The 24,940-nt window shown below is 44.1% G+C and overlaps 2 protein-coding genes across 6 annotated transcripts in view; one reads left to right on the plus strand and one right to left on the minus strand.

Annotated features, from left to right (window-relative positions):
* The window catches only part of XRCC6 (X-ray repair cross complementing 6), a 29,326-nt gene extending 22,727 nt beyond the window's left edge, over positions 1 to 6,599 (minus strand). Inside the window, exons 1-3 of one of the 4 annotated variants that reach the window (XM_057743067.1) lie at positions 6,566 to 6,599; positions 5,740 to 5,833; positions 1,561 to 1,673 (exon numbers count right to left, since the gene is read on the minus strand). In XM_057743067.1, coding sequence (XP_057599050.1) covers positions 1,561 to 1,673; positions 5,740 to 5,818 — 192 coding nt within the window. In that variant the 5' untranslated portion in view covers positions 5,819 to 5,833; positions 6,566 to 6,599. Of the gene's footprint in view, positions 1 to 1,560; positions 1,674 to 5,739; positions 5,834 to 6,453; positions 6,524 to 6,565 lie in introns of those variants that run through there. The other 3 variants (XM_057743066.1, XM_057743069.1, XM_057743068.1) reach the window with 3 other exon arrangements.
* Positions 6,600 to 6,734: 135 nt separating this feature from the next.
* DESI1 (desumoylating isopeptidase 1) lies at positions 6,735 to 24,940 on the plus strand. Of its 2 annotated transcripts, none has more exons than XM_057742895.1 (6): positions 6,735 to 7,049; positions 18,089 to 18,110; positions 19,556 to 19,673; positions 21,975 to 22,084; positions 22,745 to 22,867; positions 24,626 to 24,940. In XM_057742895.1, the coding sequence occupies exons 1-6, from the start codon at positions 6,962 to 6,964 to the stop codon at positions 24,717 to 24,719; spliced, it is 555 nt and encodes a 184-aa protein (XP_057598878.1). In that variant the 5' UTR covers positions 6,735 to 6,961; the 3' UTR covers positions 24,720 to 24,940. The 2 variants fall into 2 exon arrangements, with proteins under 2 accessions (XP_057598878.1, XP_057598879.1); XM_057742896.1 differs by having other exon boundaries at positions 19,604 to 19,673.

The raw sequence follows: 24,940 nt of genomic DNA on the forward strand, positions 1-24,940 counted from the left end.
GTGAAATTCACGTAACAAAATTAACCATTTTAAAGTGAACAATTCAGTGTTCAATTTAGTACATTCACAGTGTTGTGCAACCACCACCTCCATCTAGTTCCCAAACGTTCTCATCATCCCAAAAGCAAACCCCATATGTATTAAGCAGTTGCTCCCCATTCCTCCCTCCCTTCCAGCCCCTGGCAACCACCAACCTGAACTCTCCCTGGACTATCTATTCTATGTTTCACACAAATGGAATCATACAGAATGTGACCTTCTGCCTGGCTTCTTTCACTTAATGTAATGTTTTCAAGGTTCATTCACCTTGTAGCATGTATTATCAGCACTTCGTTCCTTTTTATGGCTGAGTAATATTCCACTGGATATATAAGCATTTTGTTTATCCATTCAAAAAGTTTTAGAATGAGGTGGTGATTGCCTGAAGTGAATGACTACATATACCTTAAAACTGTATACTTTAAAATGGTTAATTTTATGTTGTGTGAATTACTCTTCAATTTAAAAAATAAAAATATTTAATCCTCACAACAATTTGGTGACAAAGTAGGTACTACATTTATCTCCATTTTATAGATGAGAAAACATACCAAGAACTTCAGCAGCTCTTCCAATATCACACAGTTTGTAGGTGGGAGAATCAGGATTTCAGTAGCTGTTTTTATTTAATTGGGCAAACACCTAGGAGGGGAACTGCTAGGTAATCTAATAAGTCTATGTTTAACTCTTTGAGGAAATGCCCAACTATTTTCAACAGCAGCTAATCCATTTCATATTTCCACCAGCAATGCATGAGAGTTCTAATTTCTCCACATCCTTGCCAACACTTCTTACTGTCCTTTTTAAAAAAAATTATAGCAGTCCTAGTGGGTGTGATACCTCATTGGTGGTTTTGATTTGCATTTCCCTAATGCCTAAAGATGTTGAGCATCTCTTCATGTGCTTGTTGGCCATTTGTACATCTTTAGAGAAGTGTGTATTCAAGTCTTGTGCCCACTTTTAAATCAGGTTGCTTGTCTTTTTGTTGTAATAATCTTTTTCGATCACAGGTAATACTCAACTTCCAAATAATTACTTACAAAAGGACTCATCTCCACACCATTATTTCTGGAACGTCTTTCCTTCCTTTACAGACATCTCTTTAGAAAGAGGAGCCCACTTCTACTACCAGGGCTAACGCGGAAGGTGGGAGGCAATGTATTTCCAGGGTTGGAAACCCAAACCCAAACCCAAAATAAAATGGGCCTGTTCTCCAACACTGCTACTCTTTTTCAGCTGCAAGTATAGGTAGCCATTCTAAGAGGCTAACCACCATTTATCATTCCAAACAAACTTTTCAATGAGTCCATATTTTTTTTTCCTATTTTTTTTCAGCTGCACTGTGCAGCATGTGGAATCTTATTTCCCCAACCAGGGAGCAAACCCACCTCCCCTGCATTGGAAGTGTGGAGACTTAACCACTGGACCACCAGGGAAGTCCCAGAGGGTCCATATGTTTTTAAAGTGGTGTTAATACTTTTTGTTTATTTATTTGTTTAGCTAAATGAAAGGCAGTCTTACCTGGATGCTCATGTCAAAAGGGGTCAACTCATCTTCATCCTGAGATTCAAACATGGCCTTGGAAGCATCAACCAAAAAAATCAAACTATCTCTTCCTGAATATTTATAATCTCCTATGGGGAAAAAAATAGAAGGAAGCGTTTGCCCTCGTTTCATAATTATCATGTTTATTATTCATATAAAACAAACAGACAAAAGCCCATTAAGCAAAATTATAACCTGATGAATTATTATAAGGTGAACACCCTTAGGGAATTCCTTGGAGGTTCAGTGGTTAGGACTCTGCACCTTCACTGCCGAGGGAGAAGGTGCCACTTACCCCAAAAGCCCCCTCCAGTTCCCCTCCCAATTTTAACACTCATCCTCCTCCCAAGAGTAACCACCATCCTGACTTTTGGTAATCACTTCATTATTTCTCTTTATAGTTTAATCATTCAAGCCAACATTCCTAAACACTGGTTTTGACTTAAAAACAAACAAAAAACCCCCCACAACCTTTTTAAAGCCTCTTAATCCATTGGCAGCCCCTCTGGCTTCTGTCTCTTATAATTTATTTGCTGAGGAACCTGGATATTATGTCATATAGTTGTCCACCTTCTGGATTTTGCTGACTGCATTCTTTTGGTGTAGATTAACAAAGTCTTCTTTTTTTTTTTTTTTAATGTTTATTTATTTGGCTGCACCAGGTCTTAGTCGCGGCATGAGGAATCTTCATTGTGGCACTCGTGATCTTTTAGTTGAAGCATGCAGAATCTTTAGTTGCGGCATGTGGGATCTAGTTCCCTGACCAGGGATCGAACCCAGGCCCCTTGCGTTGGGAGAGCAGAGTCTTAGTCACTGGACCACCAGGGATTTCCCTGTCTTTTCTACTAAGGACCTACAGAGGCTTTGTCAGATTTGGGTTTTCTTTCTTTCTTTTTTTTTTTTCCTGGCATGATTACGTTATAGATAATGTTGGGTTTTTCATAAAAAGTCATATAATGCCTGATTGTCTCTCTTTTTGACGATACTGTTTCCTAACGCAATAAATTTAATTACCCATCTTTTCTAAAGCAACATAGCAATATGTGTCAAGAGCCTTAAAAATTCTACCTTGAGCCAGTGAATTTTATTTTATTTTATTTTAATTTTTTTTATTGGAATATAATTGCTTTACACTCTTGTACCAGTTTTTGAGGTACACCAAAGTCAATCAGCTGTATTTATACATATATCCCCATATTCCCTCCCTCCCTCGCCTCCCCCCTACCCTCCCCATCCTGGCCCTCTAAGGCATCATCCATCATCGAGTTGATCTCCCTTTGTTATATAGCAACTTCCCAAGCCAGTGAATTTTACTTATTAGAAATCTATCTTAAGAAAATAAGATATGGAAAAACCCTACACATTTCCACAGTGTTGTTTATTAAAGTAACAAACTGAAAACTAAAATGTCCAACAGAAGGTAGACTGAACAAATTATAGCACATTTAAAATGAATTATAGAAGCTATATCTGCAATTACATGTAAAGATATATCTATAATACAGTAACGAAAAAAGGCAGAACACAAAATTATGCATATATGTTTAAAATTCTTTTTGAGGAAGATGTAAATTTTGAAAGTATACATTCAAATGGGAAAAAGAGATGTACGATTACAACTATATAAAAAATCAGATACAAATAGAACCAGACATATATAGTTAGGAAATACGGAGAATGAAAGGTATATGAAGGAAATATGCAAAATGCCAAAATGTTAGTAGTGGTTGTGTTAGGGTGGTAGATTTCATGGATTACAGAATTCTCTTTTATTTTTTATATTTCTCACATTTAATAATTAAAAATACTTTAAAAATTTCTACCCAGAACTTAAATTAAGTAGTACCTAGAGTACATGCACCTCTAGTTTCTCTTCCTTTGTCCTATGTGTTACTGTGTTGCCTGAACATACACTCCCAAACCTGCAGGCTATGGTGAGGGAATGAGTCTTGTAACTGTGTTGCTAACGTTTATTCTTTGGTTGCTGCAGTTATTGTAGGGTGAAAGCATGTTTACACTGAGGTCCAAGAATTAGGAAAACTACTCTCCTGTGTGTGTGGGGGGGGGGGGGGGTGGGGGTCTTACCTTAGCCACTTAAGGTGACAAAGGATATGAATGTTCAGGGTCATTTATTGGAGATCAATCTACCAGTGCTCAGCAAAAGTTTAAGGCTAGGAATGTCACATAGACTAGCGTAGGACCCGAATAAAAGAGCCTAGGATAAGTGGAGCTGGGTAAATTGGACAGCCACATGTAAAAGAATGAAATTAGATCACTTCCTAACACCATACACAAAAATAAACTCAAAATGGATTAAAGACCTAAACGTCAGGCCAGACACTATAAAATTCCTAGAGGAAAACATAGGCAGAACACTCTATGACACACATCAAAGCAAGATCCTTTTTGACCCACCTCCTAGAATAATGGAAATAAAATCAAAAATAAACAAATGGGACCTAATGAAATTTAAAAGCTTTTGCACAGCAAAAGAAACCATAAAAAAGACAGGAAGACAACCCTCAGAATGGGGTTGTCTTCCAACGAAGCAACTGACAAAGGATTAATCTCCAAAATATACAAGCAGCTCACGCAGCTCAATATCCAAAAAGCAAATAACCCAATCCAAAAATGGGCAGAAGACCTAAATAGACATTTCTCCAAAGAAGACATGCAGATGGCTAACAAACACATGAAAAGATGCTCAACGTCAGTAATCATTAGAGAAATGCAAGTCAGGGCTTCCTAGGTGGCGCAGTAGTTAAGAATCCGCCTGCCAATGCAGGGAACATGGGTTCGATCCCTGCCCCAGGAAGATCCCACATGCCACAGAGCAACTAAGCCCATGCGCCACAACTATTGAGCCTGCGCTTTAGAGCCCGTGAGCCACAACTATTGAGCCCATGTGCTGCAACAATTGAAGCCCACGTGCCTAGAGCCCGTGCTCAACAACAAGAGAAGCCATGGCAATGAGGAGCCCGCGCACCACAACGAAGAGTAGCCCCCACTCGCTGCAACTAAAGAAAGCCCACGCACAGCAAAAGGAGACTCAACACAGCCAATAAAATAAATTAATTAAAAAAACAAAAAAACAAAAAACGGCAAAAAAAAAAAGAAATACAAGTCAAAGTCACAATGAGGTATCACCTCACACTGGTCAGAATGGCCATCATCACAAAATCTAAGAACAATAAATGCTGGAGAGGGTGCAGAGAAAAGGGAACCCTCCTGCACTGTTGGTGAGAATGTAAATTGGTACAGCCACTGCAGAAAACAGTATGGAATTTCCTTAAAAAACTAAAAATAGAACTACCATATGACCCAGCAATCCCACTACTGGGCATATACCCTGAGAAAACCATCATCCAAAAAGAAATATGTACCATAATGTTCACTGCAGCACTGTTTACAACAGCCAGGACATGGAAGCAACCTAAATGCCCATGAACAGATGAATGGATAAAGAAGATGTGGCACATATATACAATGGAATATTACTCAGCCATAAAAAGGAATGAAATTGAGTTATTTGTAGTGAGGTGGATGGACCTGGAGTCTGTCATACAGAGCGAAGTAAGCCAGAAAGAGAAAAACAAATACCATATACTAACTCATATATATGGAATCTAAAAAAATGGTACTGATGAACCCAATGACAGGGCAAGAATAAAGATGCAGATATAGAGAACGGACTTGAGGACACGGGGTGGGGGGCGAAGAGGAAGCTAGGACAAAGTAAGAGAGTAGCACTGACATGTATACACTACCGAATGTAAGATAGATAGCTAGTGGGAAGCTGCTGCATAACACCAGGAGATCAAATCATGACGGGTGATGACTTAGAGGGCTGGGATAGGGAGGGTGGGAAGGAGGCACGGGAGGGAAGGGATATGGGGATATATGTATAAATACAGCTGATTCACTTTATTGTACAGCCAAAACTGGCACAACAGTGTAAAGCAATTATATTCCAATAAAGAGCTTTAAAAAAAAGAATTAAAAAAAAATACTCTGCAAAGTTCAAAGGGATAAAAGTATTGGGAGATTCTCTGGGGAGAGAAGGGTGGGCCACGAGACAGCAAAAGTCACCCAGCAGAGAAAGGCAGGGAGTCTTTCTTCCACACACGCAATGGTACGTTAATGAAAGTCACTTACCACCTGCTTCAAGGCCCTCCTCTTGTTCTTCTTCTTCCTCATCACCCTGATTTCTGTAATAAGACTCCCACCCTGACATGTTGGTTACCGCTCACTAAGTGAAAGAAAGTGAAGATCAGTATCAAGCAATTTTCAGCCTAAAAGTTATCGACTCCTAGGCTCCTATGAGATCTATCCTAAAGGCTACAGGTTCCCTATGAGGAATGTGGATGCTGGATCCTGCTGCCTGGAGAGCCTGGTAATTGAGATGCAGAGGTAAATGGGCATGGGGATCATTCCTGAAGCAGCCCTTACGGGCGATTCAGGGCCCGTGGCCCGGGATGACCGCTCGGACAGGTGTGGTGGAGCAGTCTGTCCTGGAGGTCCCGTCCCGCCCCCGGCATCATCTGGACTTGAGAGATACCCAGTCCATGGTACTCCGTCCTTTAGCAGACCCACTCGTCCTCATCCCGCCCCAAAATATCCCTCAACTCCTCAGCCAGCTATGCTCAGTGGGGTCTCAAACGCAGGCAGGCCTCCAAGGCCGTGTGCCGCCTCCCCACGGAGGAAGGAACAGGTATCAGAGGCTGTCTCCACCCCTCGGTTCCGCACACTTCTGGCTGATGCTGCCCCGCGGCGAGACTGCGGGGACGCGCAAGACTGAGTGGGCAAAGCAGAACGAAAGCAGCTCCGCCAGCGAGCAACAAACACAGAACACAGCCCCTTCCTGCCTACCTCGGGGGCCAGAAAGAGATCTTTTGGGGCAGAAGGCGGGGCACTGCGCACGCGCTGGCTCTGGTTCCCGCTCCCAATCAACGCCCCTTACGTCACCACGCATAGCGCTCACCTTTCCAGTCCATCTGACGCGCCGACCCCCACTAGGCGCTTTCCACGCCCGTGGCGAACTAACACCGCCCCGTCGGTGAAGCCCCGCCCCTCCCGCGAAGCCCCGCCCCTCGCCGCCCGTCAGGACGGTACGCACATGCGCGAGAATGCGTCCCCGCCCCCGCCCCGTCTTCCGCGCGGTCCCTGCCCGTCCCGGCTCTGTCACCTCACAGTAGTCGTTGCCGGTGGCGGGTGCGGGGGCGCGAGCAGCGCAGGCCGGCCTCTCCCCCGCCCCTCAGGCCGGGCCCGGGCTTGGTCTCCCCGCTCCCTCCGCTCCCCTCCCCCGTCGGGTACGGGAAGGTCCAAGCCGCTGCCGGGTGCCTGAGGGACTTCGTGGCTGCCGCCGCCACGGGTCCCGATGGAGCCGCCGAATCTCTATCCGGTGAAGCTCTACGTGTATGACCTGTCCAAGGGCCTGGCCCGGCGGCTCAGCCCCATCATGCTGGGTGAGGGGCTGGGGGCGGGCAGAAGGGAGGGCGGGAGCCGGCCGAGAGGACGCCGAGACGGCCAGCCGAGGTGGGGAGGCCTGGGCCATGGCTCAGGGGCAGGCCCAGAGGATGGAGAACAGCCCCAGTAGAGAAGGTGTGGGTCTGAGGTTTGGGCCCCCTGAGCCCCACTTGGCCGGCATCACGTTTGAATCCAGGGAGAAGGGAAAGAGAAGTCACGCCCTCCCCCAGCCCTTCAGAGCCCCTTCAGCAGGGAGGTGGGGGAAGCCGGCGCTGGGTCCCCGTGGGTTTCTTGACTCGCTTGGGGAGCCCCCCACCCTGCTCCGTCCTCGGTGCTGTGGAGGGGAGGTGAAGATGCCTGCCGCGCGGTGCCCCTCGTGGTGAAAGGGACACTGCGGAGGAGAGCGTTCCCTCCGTGCCAAAAGGAAACTCTTTCTGCAGTCTCTGGGGCAGAGTGGGGAGAGAAAGCTAGAGCTGCACAGGGGCCCAGCCATTGCCCCCAGATAGAAGTCAGGTCTACTGGAGCGCGAACTCAGGAATTCACCGAGTCCGGCCTGACAGTGCGGTCTTCTCAACAGTTTCTAAGTTAATTGCTTTTGCCTAGATGGTAAGAAAGCAATTCTGGGGGAGGATTGGATGCTGTTGTGTCAGTGAGGATTAGTAAGGGAAGTATTTCGGTTGTGCACCATTAAACTACTTAACTGCCAGGAGAGAAAATCAGCCCTAGTTCAGCATAGATCAAACCTCTATAACCCAAATACCAAAATGTTTGTGTAACATAGGAATTGTCAGGTTTGTGATTTCAGATAATGTTGGGCAGGAAAGGATTCTGGGAATTGAAAATTGAACAGCTTTGGTAACATCCAGTTGAATAGCTAGTTTTTCCTGGCTTCTGTGGAGACATTAGAGAATGTTTTAGTTTATGTCATGTTCGTGAGACAAGAGGGCAGAGGTTAAGTAAGCAAGGCTACTTTTGAGTTTCAGTGTTCTTGAGTTAATGTGTCTTAGTGGATTGAACTTAATCTCTTAATGGTGGGGCAGTGAGTGATTCCTATATTTGGCTTCACATCAGAATCACCTAGGTCGTTTGTGAAAAATACAGATACCTTCATTTCCAACATATATCATTAAATGGGAACAGAAAAAATGAAGTTGGAACAGTTCTTAAATATGCATGGTTGTTTAGGCAAATAATTATCTGGAAGAATACATAAGAAAATTGGTAACAGTGGTAGCTTATGAAAAGAGGAACTTAGGGAATTCCCTGGCAGTCCAGTGGTTAGGACTCCACACTTCCACTGCAGGGGGCACAGGTTCAATCCCTCGTCTGGGAACCCACATGCCAGGGAACCCGCATGCAGCTCGGTGCAGCCAGAAAAAAAAAAGGGAAAGAAAAGAGGAACTTGACAGTGGGAACATACATATATTCTCTATTCAAAATAAGCAAAGTTTTTTTCACCACACTGTGCAGCTTGTGAGATCTTAGTTCCCCGACCAGGGATTGAAGCCTTGCCTTTGGCAATGAAAGCGTGGAGTCCTAACTGCTGGACCTCCAGGGGATTCCTGCAAAGTTTAAAATATATGGATTCTAGAGCCTTATCACACAAGTACTAAATAAGAATCTTTTGGAGTTTTGATCCAGGAATCTGTATTTTTAATAAGCTCCTCAGATAAGTCTTACCTAACCAATCCGTTATTAGAAGCTTGGGCCTAGATCGCCAATTGTTCAAATGAATAAGGCAAATCTGAAAGCAAAACTTACAAAGTCACTGTTTGAGGAAGGTGCTAGTCACTAGTAGATTACATCAGTCAAATTCTGACTCAGCTTCTTGGAATGGAGCCATTTAGTTAGCTTGATCATGGTGAGGAGTTACTTAGATATTTCCTAGACCCATAAATAAAAGCCTCTACCTTTACATGGGATATTTTTCTATTATGTACTAGTTATTGATTTTAGCTGAAGGGGGCCTTAGGGTCATTGGTTCATGATTCATTCAGCAGATATTTATTGAGTGCCTACTACGTGCTAGTCCCAGTGTTAAGCTTAACTGAAGATGATGTGATGAACAAAGATGTTCTCTGTCATCATGGAGCTATTCAGTGGGGAAGATATTAAAAATAAATAAGCAAATGAAGTAATTACAAATTGTGATACATACTAGGCTGTGCAAGAAGCCAACTAGGTGCTGAGACAGAAAATAAGAAGAGAGACCTATTTTAAGGGGATCAGAAGTAGTGACTTTTAAGTTGGCAATTTAAGGATGAGGAAGGAGTAGTCACAAGGTGGGTGGTGAGGGAGTTACAATGTTCCAAACAGAAGGGGGATTAACCTGCCAAGGCCCTCAGGCAAAAAAGAGCCTGACCTGGCCTGGCCTAGAACTGGCCTGGCCTTTGTGGAGTTTAGTAGGTGAAGAGGGAAGTGCCATAACTGAAGGTGGAGTACTGGGACTCCCTTCCACCCCCAAACCTTTTTTAATAGATGTGAAATCCTAGAAGACCTCAGCCAAATTGGAACTTCATCAATTTGGCACATCTGATTGCAGTGGTATTTCTGAGAACATCGCCTTGCCTGCAAATCTGATTCTCTCTTCTTTATCCCCTTTTTTCATATGCCTTTTGCAAAAGTAATGAATAAAGGGTTATCAAAGCTGATAATCATTACTTTCTAGAGTTAAAAACATGGAAAATGGGCATTGTCTCACAGGTTCATCCTATCCAGACATCACTAACCTTAAAGTTGGGTATGTCCCAGTTCTATTAGTAGCCGTCTATGGATTTCCCATTACAAAATATATTTGAACCTTTAAAAAATCAGTTTGTTTCCTGATTTTTGCGATGAATTCTAGAAGCGTATTAATAGCTAAACTTTATTGAGTGCTTACCATGTGCCAGACCCTTTTTTTTCTGAGTACTTTCATGTGTTATATTCTTCACCACAATTTTGTGCGGTAGGTCCTGTTATTACCTGCATTTTTCATTTGAGGCACCTGAGATACAGGGCAGTAAGTCACACAGCTGATGAGTGGCAGAGCTGGCTTATGCACACAGGCAGTCTGACTTCCAGAGCTCATGTTCTGGCTATTTTGCTGTACCACCTCTCCTGTGTAACGTGTTCCTTTGTAATTGATGTGAAGTGGGTACCTAGTTCAAGTTTATAAAGGCATCTTTGGCCAGGTGTTTCAGATTCAGATGAGGAAAATAGTTGGATTCATTGTGTATGTGCCACTCATAATGATTTATGATCATCCCTCCTAGCCGTCATTGTCCCAAACTAGTGTGACCTCAGCAGCAGTGCCCCCTTATTCTTTTTTTTCTTTTAAAGGGGCAACTTCATGGGTGGGGTGGCCTGGCTCTTTATCTAGTTGTAGTATCCTCTTATTATGACAGTTCCTCATTATAAGACCCCATCTAGTCTATTACAGTCATGATTAGACTAGATAAAGCCCAATGTAACTCCCTTCTCCCCTGAAACAATGTAGACTCCACAGTTTTACCCTGTCCAGTTTTCAATCTTCTAGAATTGCTTCCTGTGAAGGTATTCCTGCTCCACAGTCTTTCACTCACCATGAAAACGGTCCCAGAATTATTCTTATTGTTTTAATCGAGCAGACAGCCTGGTTGTACTTTTTTTTTCATGGTCACTGTTTGCCTAAGATAACTAGCTATTATGATTGTCCTTCAGTTCGTCCTTTTAATAATCTTAGCTGCTCTTTAAATTTCTTGACCTCTTTCTGGGCTAAAGTACATAGAGGTAAATGTGGGGGGTTATTTGTTTAATTGTGTTAAGGGATACTTTCTATTTGTGTGCATGTACCTATTCCAAGATCACATTTATTTTTCTTTACAAGCCTATCTCAGGTTTAAAGACTTAGGCATATAAAATGTGTGTATTTATATGTATTTCTTGACAGAATACAACCAAATGAATATTTAAGATTTTACACTGCTCAGTTCCTTGCTTAATTCTGTAGTACAAATAGCAATGAAATAAAAGACATGGACTCTGTCCTTGAGGAGTTTATTTAGTTAAAAGTAATGTTGTGCATATGCAACATTAGATAACAACACAAAAAAGATTATGATTAGATGCCAAAAAGGAATGAGTGGTGAAACAATTATTTTAGGCCCTGAAAGATGGGACAGGCCGTGGTGGGCTGGATGTGTCAGAAAGACTTCAGCAAGAACTTCAGGCTCCTGGAGGGCAGGGACTCTGACTCCCCTGTGTGTCCCCAGTGGCCTTTCAGAGCTAGTGGTCAGTAAATATTGATCATAGGAATGATTGAGACTTGAACTCAAGCTTAAAGATTAAGTAGAATTTATTTGAATCTGTGGATTTTTTTTAATGTTTTAATGCCATCTATTGTGCTTTGTTTTAGATGTTTATTGTTCATTGTGTGCACTGTTTTATATCCATTCAGTGAATTAATTTAGTAATCATGCTGTTTCTTTCTGGCAAAATGAAAACACTAATGTGAGTTACCAAGCCCTTCGTGATCCTTGCTTTTCTCTCCACCCTCACCTGTCTCCATGTATTGAACACTCTCTACATGAGCCTTGGGGAAAATGATCTGAGTGGCTATTTTCTCATTCTCCCAGTAGATTCCTCAGGGCATTAGGGCTTAATTCTCTTGCAGGACCTCAGTGGAGAAGGGCTGTTTTACACCCTAACAGGACTGAACCCGTTCAGTTCTTTTTTGACCTCTAGGCTTTTCAAAGGCTGTACCCTCTGCCAGGGATACTTTCTCTCCCCATCTCTTAGCTTGGATAACTTTTGCTTATCCTTGAGGTTTCAACTAAAATGTTTCTTCCTCCAGGAAACTTTCCCTGTATGTGCTGATAACATCCTGTAATCTCCTTTAATAGCATTTATCACTATTTTTTTAAAATATTTATTTGGCTACTTTGGGTCTTAGTTGTGGCATGCAGGCTCTTTCATTGTGGCATGTAGGCTCAGTAGTTGTGGGGCACAAGCTCTCTAGTGGTGGCACCTGGGCTCTGGAGGGTGCAGGCTTAGTTGCCCTGAAGCATATGGGATCTTAGTTCCACGGCTAGGGATCGAACCCGAGTCCCCTACATTGGAAGGCGGATTCTTAACCACTGGACCACCAAGGAAGTCCCATCATTCTATTTTAAAATTGCATGTTTTCTCATGTGTCCATTCCCCCAGGCCACTTCCACTGGAAGCTCCGCTGAGGGCAAGAACTCTTGATTGTATCCGCAAAGTTTAGCACAGTTATTGGCATTCAGTAAATATAAACTGAGTAAGTGACAGGATGTTGCAGACCTACCTCAAAGCATTGCTATAAGGCCTGACTGATAACAACAAGCAGTGATTAAGAGGGAACCTTCTCAGTACTGAAATAAAGAACTCACAAATTAGTTATTTTTATTCTAAGAATCCTATACTGGCTCCAAGGAACCCTACTGCTAGAGTATTAAGTAGTTTTAAATCTACCCTTTTTTGAGGATTAAAATACCTTGTTAGTTTTTAACAATATTTTGTATTTTGATTTTGTGGTAACCTTTCTCTACCTAAAGGAGGGGCAAGCCCCCCTGCCAATAGGCATTTTTTACAATATAGGCACAGAGGTCCACTTATGTTATACAGATGTTTCCTTTTACCTTTTCCCACATAGATTTGACATTTACCTAGAGGTTCCAGAGAAGAATAAGCTGATTTTTTTAGTTAACCCCTTCACATTGCTGGTAATCTGGCAAATCAGATTAAAACAGTGCCAATTAAGAACACTTTGTCACTATGGGGAGAAATCTAGGAGGTGAGCTAGGCCTACTTTCTATTTATACCAGTGAGCTAATGCTGCCTGCCCCTGGAGTCATCAACATCACCCACTTTATGCTTATTCATAGACATTTATTTAGCACCAGCAGTATGCCAGGTGCTGATCTTGAGCACGGTCCTGTAACCAGCGTGTATGTCTATATGCACAAGCTCCATTACCGTAACTGATGAGGAGGTAGGTGGAGTATTTTCTTCTTGGCTTTCATGTACTGCCTTTACTCTTACAATCAGTGGAAGGCTGACTAGTGTGGACCTCGGTCTACATTCTTCGTTGTTCATGATGAAGAACAGGGCTAGTACCCATGTCTTGCATTTGTTTTCATGTGCATACCTCATAGGGTTCGAAATCAAGGCAGTGGATGCATCAGCAAGCTTAGAGGCAAGCAGCCATCTGACCTACCCACTCTCCAGCTTGCTGAGGAAATCCTAGTGGGAAAACAGTCTGCTGCTATAGTGCGCTAATATCCACTGAGCCTAATTCACATCCCCAAAAGGCCACGTGCCCTAATTCAATCTCAAACCCCCACCACCTGCTCACCTACTGTATCTCAGTCTGACCAAAAAAATTTTTAAATCAATTCAGTCCCACTTTACAGTGCCTGTCACCCCCAGAGGAGGCCATGGCCCTCGTTCTTGTCCTCGTGAGAGCACCAACCTTACATTTCTACCTGAGCTGCTCCAACAAGTATATGGTCATATCTTTTTTTTTTTTTTCTTGTCTTTACACTGGACAAACCATGCATCTTTATTTACCTGTTTGAAATGATGTTAATATTTGTCCCACTCCACCATGTAAAGATGTGAGAATAAGGATAACTATGAAGCACTTTAAGAAAGGATGTAAATCCACTCAATCCATTTTAAATGTTGTTGGCTCTGAGTGTTTGGTAAATGGATTAATAAATGAAAGAATGAATAAGTAAGAGGATCTTTTTTCTATAGTTTCTATCACCATTCTATGGATGGATGAGATCTTAAGCATACCTTGATGTAGTTGAATAAAAAGGATGTATAATGTGCAGCTTATAGATTTAGTGATCAATACAGAAAATATCAAAGAGAATAAAGCAGGGTTTGTATCCCACAACTTTTGTTTTTCAGGTGTAAAATAAGTGGCAGAATGGTCTCTGAGGCCTCTCTCCAAAAACTCATTGTTTTAGTAGGGCTGGGTTTAAACCAGTGCATCTGACCTGCCACCTGTCCTCCTGGGTCATTGAGCATGGGCATCTGAGAAGGCAGTAGCAGACTCAGGGTGCAATATGCCAGGGTTGCAAAGTCATTTGAATAACAAGCCAGGGCAGCCAAGATTGGGGTTCAGAACTTTGGCCTCATTAGCACTGTCAACCACAACAGCTGTGCGCGTAGCATCTCTGTTCCAGGTTCTTTGCTAGACTCTAGAATTACAAAGATGCATAAGAAACTGCTCTTGTCCTTGAGTTAATTGTAGTCTAATGAGGGGAAAAGACATGTAAGTAGGTAGTTTCTATACCAAGGTACTATGAGAGTGGCCATAAAACTTTCAAATTGTAAAGCCTAAAAGAAAAGTTCGTTTTGTGGGACATGTGTTATGTGCCAGGCACTGTGCTGGGCCTGTTCGGTGTGTCATCTCTTTTAATCTTGGGAATGTTATAAGGTAGACACTATTACTGTGCTTTTTTTTTTTCCCTAACAGAATAGGAAACTAAGATGTAAACAGTGCTATCCAGTAGAACTTCCTGCAGTGATGGAAATGTTCTGGATCTGCACTGTCCCATTGCTGACTGCTAGCCACATGTGGCTATGGAGTACTTGAAATGCGGTAGTCAATGGAGGAACTGAATTTGTTCTTTTAATTTTAACAGCCACACATGGTCAGTAACTACCATACTGGACAGCTCTGGCTTGGAAAAGTTCTCAACTTCTACAAGTTCATCTATATGATCTGGTCCTCGATTACCTCCGCTTATCTCCTACCTTCTCCTCCTCACTCACCCACTCTAGCCACGCCAGCCTCCTTAAGGTCCCTCAGATACACCTCTGCATGGTTCCTTCCCTTGCCTCCTTCAGGCCTTTTTTGCTCAAATGTCACTTTCTCAAAAAGGCCCACCCTGGCCATCCTAGAAACACCCAGTGTCCCTTAATAAACATTAGTTCACTGACTGAACTGATAGGATTCAGACCTGGCCTGTTCACACTAGAACCTATGTTCTTGTTCACTACACTGTACTTCATCTCTTACAAGTATAGTGTTCTTCCCAAAGTAAGTGAGAGCAGGAACAGTCAGGAGAAAGCAGTTTCCCTTCTCTGTCCAGTTTCATGCACCATCGGATGTCTCCAAGAAAATAACAAATTGCTGCCGTTTAGACAACAGGCTTAAGTGGCAGTCCAGAAGAGCAGCATATCAGCTCTATTTAAAATGCAGCGTTAGGGACTTCCCTGGCGGTCGTGATTAAGACTCTGTGCTTCCACCGCAGGGGACGCAGGTTCAACCCCTGGTGGGGGAAGTAAGATCCCACATGCCAAGTGGCATGGCCAAAAAATGAAGAAAATAGATAAACATATAAATAAATAAAATGCAACATTAGTCTCTCCACTTTACACATAGTAAAAGGAAGAGTGTGGTCTTTAGAGTCTTCTAAGAGTCAGCTGGAAGAGATGAGAATCCAACCCAGTTTATCTTAAGGCCCACTATGCCAAGCATTGCAGGTGCTTGTCCTAAGTGGGTTACCACTCCCTGCTGGCATCCATCCTGTTTCTGACCCACCTCTGTGAAATTTTAGCTCAGTATGAATAAAGGCAGAGCCTGCCCCACAGTCTCTAGGGGGCTGCCCCAGAAATCCCAGGCCAGACTCTGTCCATTTGTGATCTTGTGGGTCAAAGCAGCACGTCTCCTAGTGAAAAGCAAGGCTGGTCTCTGGAACTGGAAGAGAGGCAGAAGAACTCTGCTCCATTTTATTTTCCTTTGTTATTTCATTTAGGCTGGCAGCACTGACAACAAAGGGTGAAATGTTTACACGGAAACTAGATACAGGATTTCATACTAATTTGATGGATACTGAAATCTGTTCTTAGATCTTACCCATCAACCCTGAAGTGCAATTTCTCTTATCTGTTGAAGGTCTTTACCCTTTTCCCCAAGGAGGCTATTATAAGTAATATCTCCATTTATCAAACTTCTGTGTACCACCCACTGTGATGCTTTATACAGATTATCATTACTGGCTACAACAACTTTGTATTGAAGACACTGCGGCTCAGGTAGAGTAAACTTGCCCAAGATCCACCGCTAGCAAAGGGAAAAGCTCGGATCTGAACCTATGCCATGTTCTTAACTGCCTCTGATGACTCTGTGCTGAGCCATTGATAGGTTGTCATGGAGGAGCCATGGTTTCTTTTGTCTCTTCCAAAACAAGAAAAATAGGCTACAGTTAACTCATTTTTAAAATTTTCTTAAAGGGGCAAAATAGTGCAACTTATGCAAAGGGAGAAGTGTAATCATATCACCTCTCCTTCCACACAGTGCCTAGAGTTTTGTCCTTTAGAAAGTCACAGGGCAAACACTTAGCAATCAGTAACAGTTACCGTGAAATTATGATCAAAGGTGAGTGAGTGATGTTTGATAATGTTCTCAAGCCTTTCACTGCCCTTCCTCTTCATCCTTAGCACTGTTGAGCCTCCCGTGGACTGCTGCAAAGACCTGCTCATTCTAGTCTGCTCTCTCTACTCTTCCCTGTAATTCGTCTTCTCTTCCTACAGTTATCTCTTAGAAGATATGGTTACTGTTTAAAAACATGGATCTGATCAGGGCACTCTACTGCCTAACAACCTTCACTGCCCCACAGTGTAGGACAGCCTTCAGTCCAGGTTTGCTCTACTTTGCTCACATCCTTGCCTGCCACTGGTCCTCTTACCACCATCACTGCACCCTTTGCTCTGCCCTGCAGGATCTTAGTCTTTTTCATAACCATGCCTTTGCACATGCTATTCCCTCTGGGGGAAATGTCCATCTCTTCCCCCGTTTGTTCACTGGTTGAATTGCAGCTCGTGAAGGTAGTTCTTTACTGTTTACCACTATCATGGAGCCTATCAATGTTTTAGTTAGTTATGTGTGTCTCTCTCTTTCCATTTGACTTTGGGCTCCTTAAAGGCAGGACAGTGATCTGTTCATATTTGTGTTTCCATACCTACGTCATTTATGGCATATAGAGGTATAGAATACATGTGCATTGACTATTAAAGTGGATGACATCTGCAGAGTTTGCTCTCTCATTTTCTTTTTTTCTTATAAATTTATTTTTATTTATTTTATTTATTGACTGTGTTGCCTCTTTGTCACTGTGCACGGGCTTTCTCTGGTTGCGGCGAGGGGGGCCACTCTTCGTTGTGGTGCGCAGGCTTCTCATTGTGGTAGCTTCTCTTATTACAGAGTACAAGCTCTAGGCACACAGGCTTCAGTAGTTGCGGCACGTGGGCTCATTAGTTGTGGCTCATGGGCTCTAGAGTGAAGGCTCAGTAGTTGCGACACACAGGCTTAGTTGCTCTGAGGCATGTGGGATTTTCCTGGACCAGGGATTGAACCCTTGTTCCCTGTATTGGCAGGCGGATTCTTAACCACTGTGCTACCAGGGAAGTCTTTTTTTTTTTTTTTTTGTAAATTTGCTCTCTCATTTTCTAAAGAATTTCACTTCACATATGCTTAATGAAGTAGATAATAGCTTTTCTATACTATTGGGTTTAGTTTGTTTGTTTTTTGTTTGTTTGTTTTTGCTGTGGACGATATTGCTTCTGTTTTTTTACGTTTGGTTTTTTTGGCCATGAGACATGTGGGATCTTAGCTCTCTGATCAGGGATCAAACCCACACCCCCTGCATTGGAAGGTGAAGTCTTAACCACTGGGCCGCCAGGGAAGTCCTCTATACTGTTGTTTTATTTTGTCTCTATAGATGAGAGAAAGAAATTTAAAAGAGTTGAATTGATCCTAAAGGGGAGGGAAAAGCAGGTGTAAAATTGAGTACCTCTTTACCAGTGTTTCCATCTTGCATTCTGATTAAGGACTCTGATTATTTTTTCAACCTATTTAACACAACATACCATGTCACGACCTAGGGACCTTACTGGAGGCAAATTGCATTCCTAGAAAGTTCCTCAAGGGGTTTATAATGGGTTACTCTGGGTTTGACTGATGTTCTGAATTTACTCTGGCTGGGAGGCCAATTAGTGTAGTCCCAAGTGGCTAAATCTTCTTTTTTTTTCTCCACAGGGAAACAACTGGAAGGCATCTGGTAAGTTGGGTGAGACTCCTTACATTGGCTGGTTTATGAAACCAAACAGCACTCATGCATTTCAGCTTCCAATCTTTGGCTTCAAGTTTGAAACCTAGCTCTCTGAGTACCAAATATTCAAGTTCTAAAGCAGTGGTTCCCAGCCAGGAGTTATCAGTGTCTCGAGACTTTTGGGATGGATAGGCGGAGGCCAGGGATGTTGGTATAAACATCCTACAATGTACAGGACACCCCTCCACAATGAAGAATTATCCAGCCAGAAATGTCAGTGGTATAGAGGTTGAGAAACCCTGTCCTAAAGAAAGGCGGAATGATGTCGTGCCCACCCCTGACCAAGCTTTCTAACTGTGGAGGTCACGGGTACCCCACATGTCTGTCTTAATACACATCTACTTTGGTCTCTCAAACCCATTGCTGTCAGACACAAGATGGTGGCTGGGCTCAGTTCCATTTCTGAGAAAACTGTAGGTCAGTGTTCTGCCTGGATCATAGAGCCGGCAGACATTTTGGTTGACCAGAATGACCCTTTGCTTTGTTTAACTCGAACCAAGAAGTAATGTGAGCACTTCATCTGAAATAGGTCCACACTTAACATCATCTGGTCTTTACCTCAACATGGTCCTGGTTAACTGCTCCTGTTAGTTTAAAAAGTCTGGGAACACACCTTGGTCTGCAGAGATTTGTTTCAGTAATTGATTTGTTCATATTGGGGTGAATCTCTTAAGGACTCCCCTCTACTCATACAATCTACAGCAGTGGTTCTCAACAAGGGACAGTTCTGCCCCCAGACTGGAGGCGACGTCTGGAGACATATTTTGTTGTCACAGCGGAGGCGGGTAATGCTAGTGCTATCAAGTGGGTGAAGACCAGGATCTGCTAACCATCCTAGAATGCACAGGACAGCCGCCACAACAAAGGATTAGCCAGCCCCAAACATCAGTAGTGCTAAAGTTGAGAAACTCTGATCTATGGTATTTATCTTAGTTTTGTTTGGTTAGGGGTTTTTTTGTTTTTTTTATAAATTTATTTATTTATTTATTTAATTTATTTATTGGCTGCGTTGGGTCTTCGTTGCTGCACACGGGCTTTCTCTAGTTGCTGCGAGCAGGGGCTGCTCTTCATTGTGGTGCACAGGCTCCTCATTGTAGTGGCTTCTCTTGTTGTGGAGCACAGGCCCTAGGCGCGTGAGCTTCAATAGTTGTGGCACATGAGCTCAGTAGTTGTGGCTCACGGGCTCTAGAGCACAGGCTCAATAGTTGTGGCACACGGGCCTAGTTGCTCCGTGGCATGTGGAATCTTTCCAGGGCAGGGCTCGAACCCGTGTCCCCTGCATTGGCAGGTGGATTCTCAACCACTGCGCCACCTAGGAAGTCCTGTTTGGTTAGTTTTATAAAGCTGTTAACCTTATAAGTCATGTCCTTAGTCAGAAATTACTCTCATTGCAGTGCGGTTTTAAGCTCTCTGGCTTATTCTGCCTCTTCTCCACGTTGCAGGCACACATCCATAGTTGTGCACAAGGATGAGTTCTTCTTCGGTAGTGGCGGTATCTCCAGCTGTCCACCGGTGAGTGTCTTCCCCCACCCTGTCTGCAGTCTCAGGTTCCCGGGGGTTCCCATGGACCAGGAACTTTCTTCTCCTCTATAGTTCTGGCTTCTAGCCCAGTGTATACACGCCTGAGGCATAGTTCCTCATGATGACCTTAAGACTCAGCTCAAGAATACCCTTCCCAGATCTTCCAGCCAGCTGCCCTCCTCTCTGCTCCCATGGCACTTGTGGTCCCTCTGCGTCGCACTGAGTATGTTATAGTGAAACGGGCTGTTCCTGAGTCTCCACAGGGAGCCCTGTGTAAGCTCTTTGTAAGCTGAGACTGTCTCCTCTTCTGTCACCATCACCAGCTCAGTGCCTTGTGCATGATATGAACTCAGTCAGTGTGAAACTCAGTCAGTGTGAACGATGAGGGCTCTGAGAGAGAGAGTGAGTTACCCAAAGCTACACAGCCAGTTACAGCACCAATACTAAAATTCAGGTCTCTCTGACTCCAAAGCCCATGTCCTTTTCCAGAAAATTTCTGTCTGAGCCGTTTAAGGGTTATTACAGGAGGTAGTCAAGCACAGACCAAAAAACCATTCATTTTGATACTCATAAATGGGAAGTGATTTTTTTATTTCTTCCTATGAAGCCCAAGTCAGTTCTACCTTGTAAATGTATTTTAAAGCAGTCTATCTCTCCTCATCTCTTCTCATTTCTCAGAGCTTTCACCTTAATCCAGGCCACCCTCATTTCTAGCCTGGACCACAGCAATGCATCTGCTCTTCCTTCTCAGTTAGTTCTCTGTACAGGTGGTGAAGCGATTTTTCAAAATGAAAATCTGATCATGGTATTCCCCTGCTTAAGTCAGGACTCTCCCCGTTGCTCTTGGAATAAAAACCAGAAAGTTCAGCATAGCCTCCAAGGCCCCATCTGATCCAGTCTGCGCCTCCTCCCTGGATGGCCTCTTTGCAGGTTGTGCCCTTCCCCACCCCCTCTCTTCTCATTCCTTGAACACACCTTGGACGTTTAAACCTGTCCTCTGACTTCAGTCTGCCTCCCCGATCCTTCACCTGGTTATGCCTCTCCATCCTTCAGATGAGCTCAGTGTCACTTTCTCAGCCAAGTCTTCTCTGACCCTTCAGACTGGGAAGGTCCCCTGTCTTATGTACTGATGGCAGTACTTTTTCCAGCAAGACCCTTATCGCAGCTCATAATTATACATTGGTTTGTAAGATTTTTTGTTTGCCTTGCCTGCTAGACTATAAGCTCCATGAGGGCAAGAATTTCATCTGTTTTGTCCACGTTGTACCCCCAGTGCCTAGCATAAGGCCTGGCACATAGTGAGTTCTCACTATGTATTTGTTATATGAGTGAATAATAGGAGGTTGGATAAGTGACCTTTTAGTCTCTTGCAACTATGACTCCGGTAATTATCCTGCTCACCATGCTTTCCCCAGGGCCTAGAGCGACATCAGGCGCATAGTAGGTGCTCAGTAGCTGCTATTGTGTGAACTTGTGATCTTTTCAGTGAGCTCTGCTCTGGAGTGCTCTCCCTTACTCCCCAGCCCATTCCCATCTGTCTCCTCCTCAGTGATCCCTTTGCTTTCCCCTTGGCTGGTCTCCCCTGGGGTTTCAGTCTCTCCTTGAGTCTGCTATGGCAGTCTGTTAACCCATGGATGAGGGTTTTCTATAGGCCTTTCGGTGGCCATTAACTCCCTTGCCAGGGGAACCCTATCACCTCGTTAAATTAGCCTCACAGATCAAAAAGGAACTGAATTGTGGAAATATTTGCCAGCCTGCCAGCTTTCTCATAGTTCTTCACATTTTCCCAATGTTACAAGGGATATCAAGGTGTGTCACAAAAAAAGAAAAAAAACAAAAACAAAACCTGGCTGCATACATTATGAATACAGGCCTGGAAAGATGGCCGGTCAGGTGTGAGCCATTTCTAGTCATCCTGTTCTGGCCTCATGAATAGGCATGTTGGGGACAAAGGGAGACTTCAGATTCTGGGTTTCTATCTTTTTATCAACTGAATGAGTGGACAGTATCAGGAAGTCTGACCTGCAGGAAACTTAGCTTCCCAGTGCCCCGCCAGAAACAAGAAGCCTGACTTCTTAGCCATGTTGCCAGCACATGGCGATGGAAAGTCTCCAGGAAGCTCTAAGCCATTATAACCTTGACACAAATAGGAAATAACTTTCCATCTGCCCTGGGTGCTCTGAGAGTTAATAGTTGTTGGAACAGAGCATTTGTGGTCTTCCACGGGAAGCCACATGAAAAAATTCAGTGGAGAGAGTGATTTACTGACTTTCTTTGGGTTGGCTCTTTTAGGGAGGGACATTGCTTGGGCCCCCAGATTCTGTGGTTGATGTGGGGAGCACAGAAGTCACAGAAGAAATCTTTCTGGAGTACCTGTCCTCCCTGGGGGAGTCTCTGTTCCGGTGAGTGGAGACAGGGGTGGCGGTTAGTTGTGTCTGTCTCCCCCACTAGGTAATCGGCCAGAGGGCATAACCAAGTCATCTCCCCCAGAGCACTCGGCACAAGGTCTGGCCCAGTATTTGCTGAATAAATATGAAGGGAAAGCAGTTTCCATGCCATAAAAAGAGCTCAGCATTGCCTCCAAGGCCACTGTTCCATCCCAGCATCCCTACTGCTGAAACTCAGGAAAGGAAGGGCTATTTGTTCCTTCTGATTAAAATCAGCTACTGCTATTTTAGCACATGCCACTCTCAACCAAGTATTTTATCCTGAAAATCAAAAACAGGGTTTGTAGAGAGGTTGGGATAAAATATAAACTTGAGCAGATTTTCTCTTAAAGAAGCTTTAGTCAATTTCAAGTGTTAAACTCTAACCCTGGAGCTCTGCTTTTGTGAATATAAAGAATCTCCTGAAACTGTGGAGGAGCCAAATGTTTTTATTTCCTCCTTCCTTTAAAACGCCCAGAGTGGCAAATCAAGCACTCCTTCTGGAGTTTGAGAGAGAGGGAAATCACAGTCCTCAAATTCAGCTGTGCTCACGTTCCATTACCTGGTTTGAATTGTTTCACATACACGCTTGCTGACTTTCATATCTGTTTCCCAAACCTTTCTCACAATGTACAGAGGTGAGGCCTACAACCTCTTTGAACACAACTGTAACACCTTCAGCAACGAAGTGGCACAGTTCCTGACCGGGCGGAAGATCCCTTCTTACATCACTGACCTTCCCTCTGAAGTTCTCTCCACGTAAGTGGCCTCTGTCTCTGCCTCGGCCTTTAAAATCCCCATTCACAGTCAGGGCCTCTCCCCTGGCCCACGTCTGCTCCCCCTGATCTCAGCAGAATCCTCCCAAGCTGGGTGGGGTGTCATGATGGCAGCTCCTAACATGGAAGCCACCATTCTTTTTACTCACAGTATTCACCCTCCTTGGAGTTGGACCAACTCTACTCTGGCCAGAGTGCAACTGCAGAACTTAGAAACCCACTTGACGCTGGCCCCAGAGTTTGTACAGAATCCTGGCACCTGTCCTTCCCATTGCACATGAAGCATGCCACTCCCCAGGCATGCCCACTTAAAAGGCAGTTTAGATAGATGAGCAGAGCGTAGGTCAGAGAATTAGTAGGGTGACTTGTTTTGAAACTGTTGGTCTTTCTTCCCCTGCACCTTGAACTCTTTGACGCCCTCAAAGACAACTTCCTACTCGCCCTCATACCTTATAGTGCAAAAACATTCTGTAGCCCTTCCCACCCTGATTGTGGTCCAAGCTTTGTGAGCCATCATCCAGGCGGTGTCCCCTGAAAGGGGACACACAACCCCCCCCCCCAGTGCCATCACACCCCTCCCTCCCTTTGCTGTTGATTGCGTTCAGGCAGCCTCTGCCCACTCTAGCACCAGGTCCATTTGCTGACTCTGACTCAGTTTCTCCTGAACTGGGGTCCTATCCAACAGGGATCCTGACAGGTTTAGCAGGCTCAGCCAGGTGAGCTGTTCTTCACACCTGAGTAGGAACCCCTCAGGAAAAACTTACACAGGAAACAAGGCTGTTGTCAGTGTTGAGCTGGTGAGGAGAGTCCCACAAACCAGTCCTGGCCCTGCCTTCCTATTCCTTGGTGGGTGTGTTAAACCCCACAGCATTACTGAGGGATCTAGGTTATGGGGCCCTGAGCAAACCTGAGCAGCTGGAATGTTCTCGCTGTTAGTATTTGATGGGTGGGTTCCTGGACTTGTCTGAATTAGGGTTAATATTTCTTGGTTTCATCTGTTTATGCTTTAGAATATTTCATTTTCTTCGAATTTGGGGATGGTTTTCAAAAATGGCAGGATCACCGAAGAAAAAAGAAAGCCAATAACTGAGATGTGTTGTGGGCAACCCAATTTAAGATTGCAGTAATCTTGGAAAGTCTCTAAGACTATAGCATTTGCAGTCTTTTTTCCAGCTAAGCTACTCTGAGAGCAAACTGGGAGCCCTTTATACAGTGGCATTAACACCTTCTGACAACCTGCACCTGTCATTTTTCCTGAATGTTCCCTGTACTCCCTAGAAGACCTCACTCAGTTCCCTGAGGTCCAGTTGTGTGCCATTTGCACTTCTTTTTCTTTTTCATATCCTTTTTCTTGTACCTCAGCTTCCTCACTTAAACTTCATCTTTTTGTACCTCGAGAATTAAAAATACAACTACAGGAAGTACAGAAAGCTCTAGTTCCCAGTATATCTCCAACGTGTTCAAATCACAGCTAACCAGGATCTAGAGGCAAAGGTAGTACAATGGTAGCATTTACTAAAGAGGGCACACCAGGACTAAAAATGCAGAGCGGCTCTATAGAGATCCCCTCTATGAAAAAGGGTGTGTGAGGCAGGTGAGAAAATTAAATGAGGTGATAGCAAACTATTTTCCTGGCGTGGCTATACTGCTGCGCGTGTGGGCAGAGCTAGGTGCACCGGCCAGCTCTGTCGGTCTGCGTCCCAGAGCCCCACCCCAGCTCCTGTGTCTGTTCTCTCTGCAGGCCCTTCGGACAGGCCCTGAGGCCCCTCCTGGACTCCATCCAGATCCAGCCTCCTGGAGGGAGCACGGTGGGCCGACCCAACGGCCAGAGCTAACAGGACTGCATGGGACCGCCCTGCCTCACCAGGGCTTTTCCTTTTTAAACAAAACAAACCCTACCAGATTTCTATTTTATAATTTTACATCAGAGCTAACAACCAGGGGACGGCTTTTTAAATTTCCCAGGGAAGGAGATCATCAGGCTGCATGTAGGACAATGCTGCTGAGAAGCAGAACAAATGCCATCCCTTCTAATAGTATTATACTAATTTATTAA

Source organism: Hippopotamus amphibius, chromosome 7 (assembly GCF_030028045.1).
Source record: "Hippopotamus amphibius kiboko isolate mHipAmp2 chromosome 7, mHipAmp2.hap2, whole genome shotgun sequence".
Taxonomy (NCBI): domain Eukaryota; kingdom Metazoa; phylum Chordata; class Mammalia; order Artiodactyla; family Hippopotamidae; genus Hippopotamus; species Hippopotamus amphibius.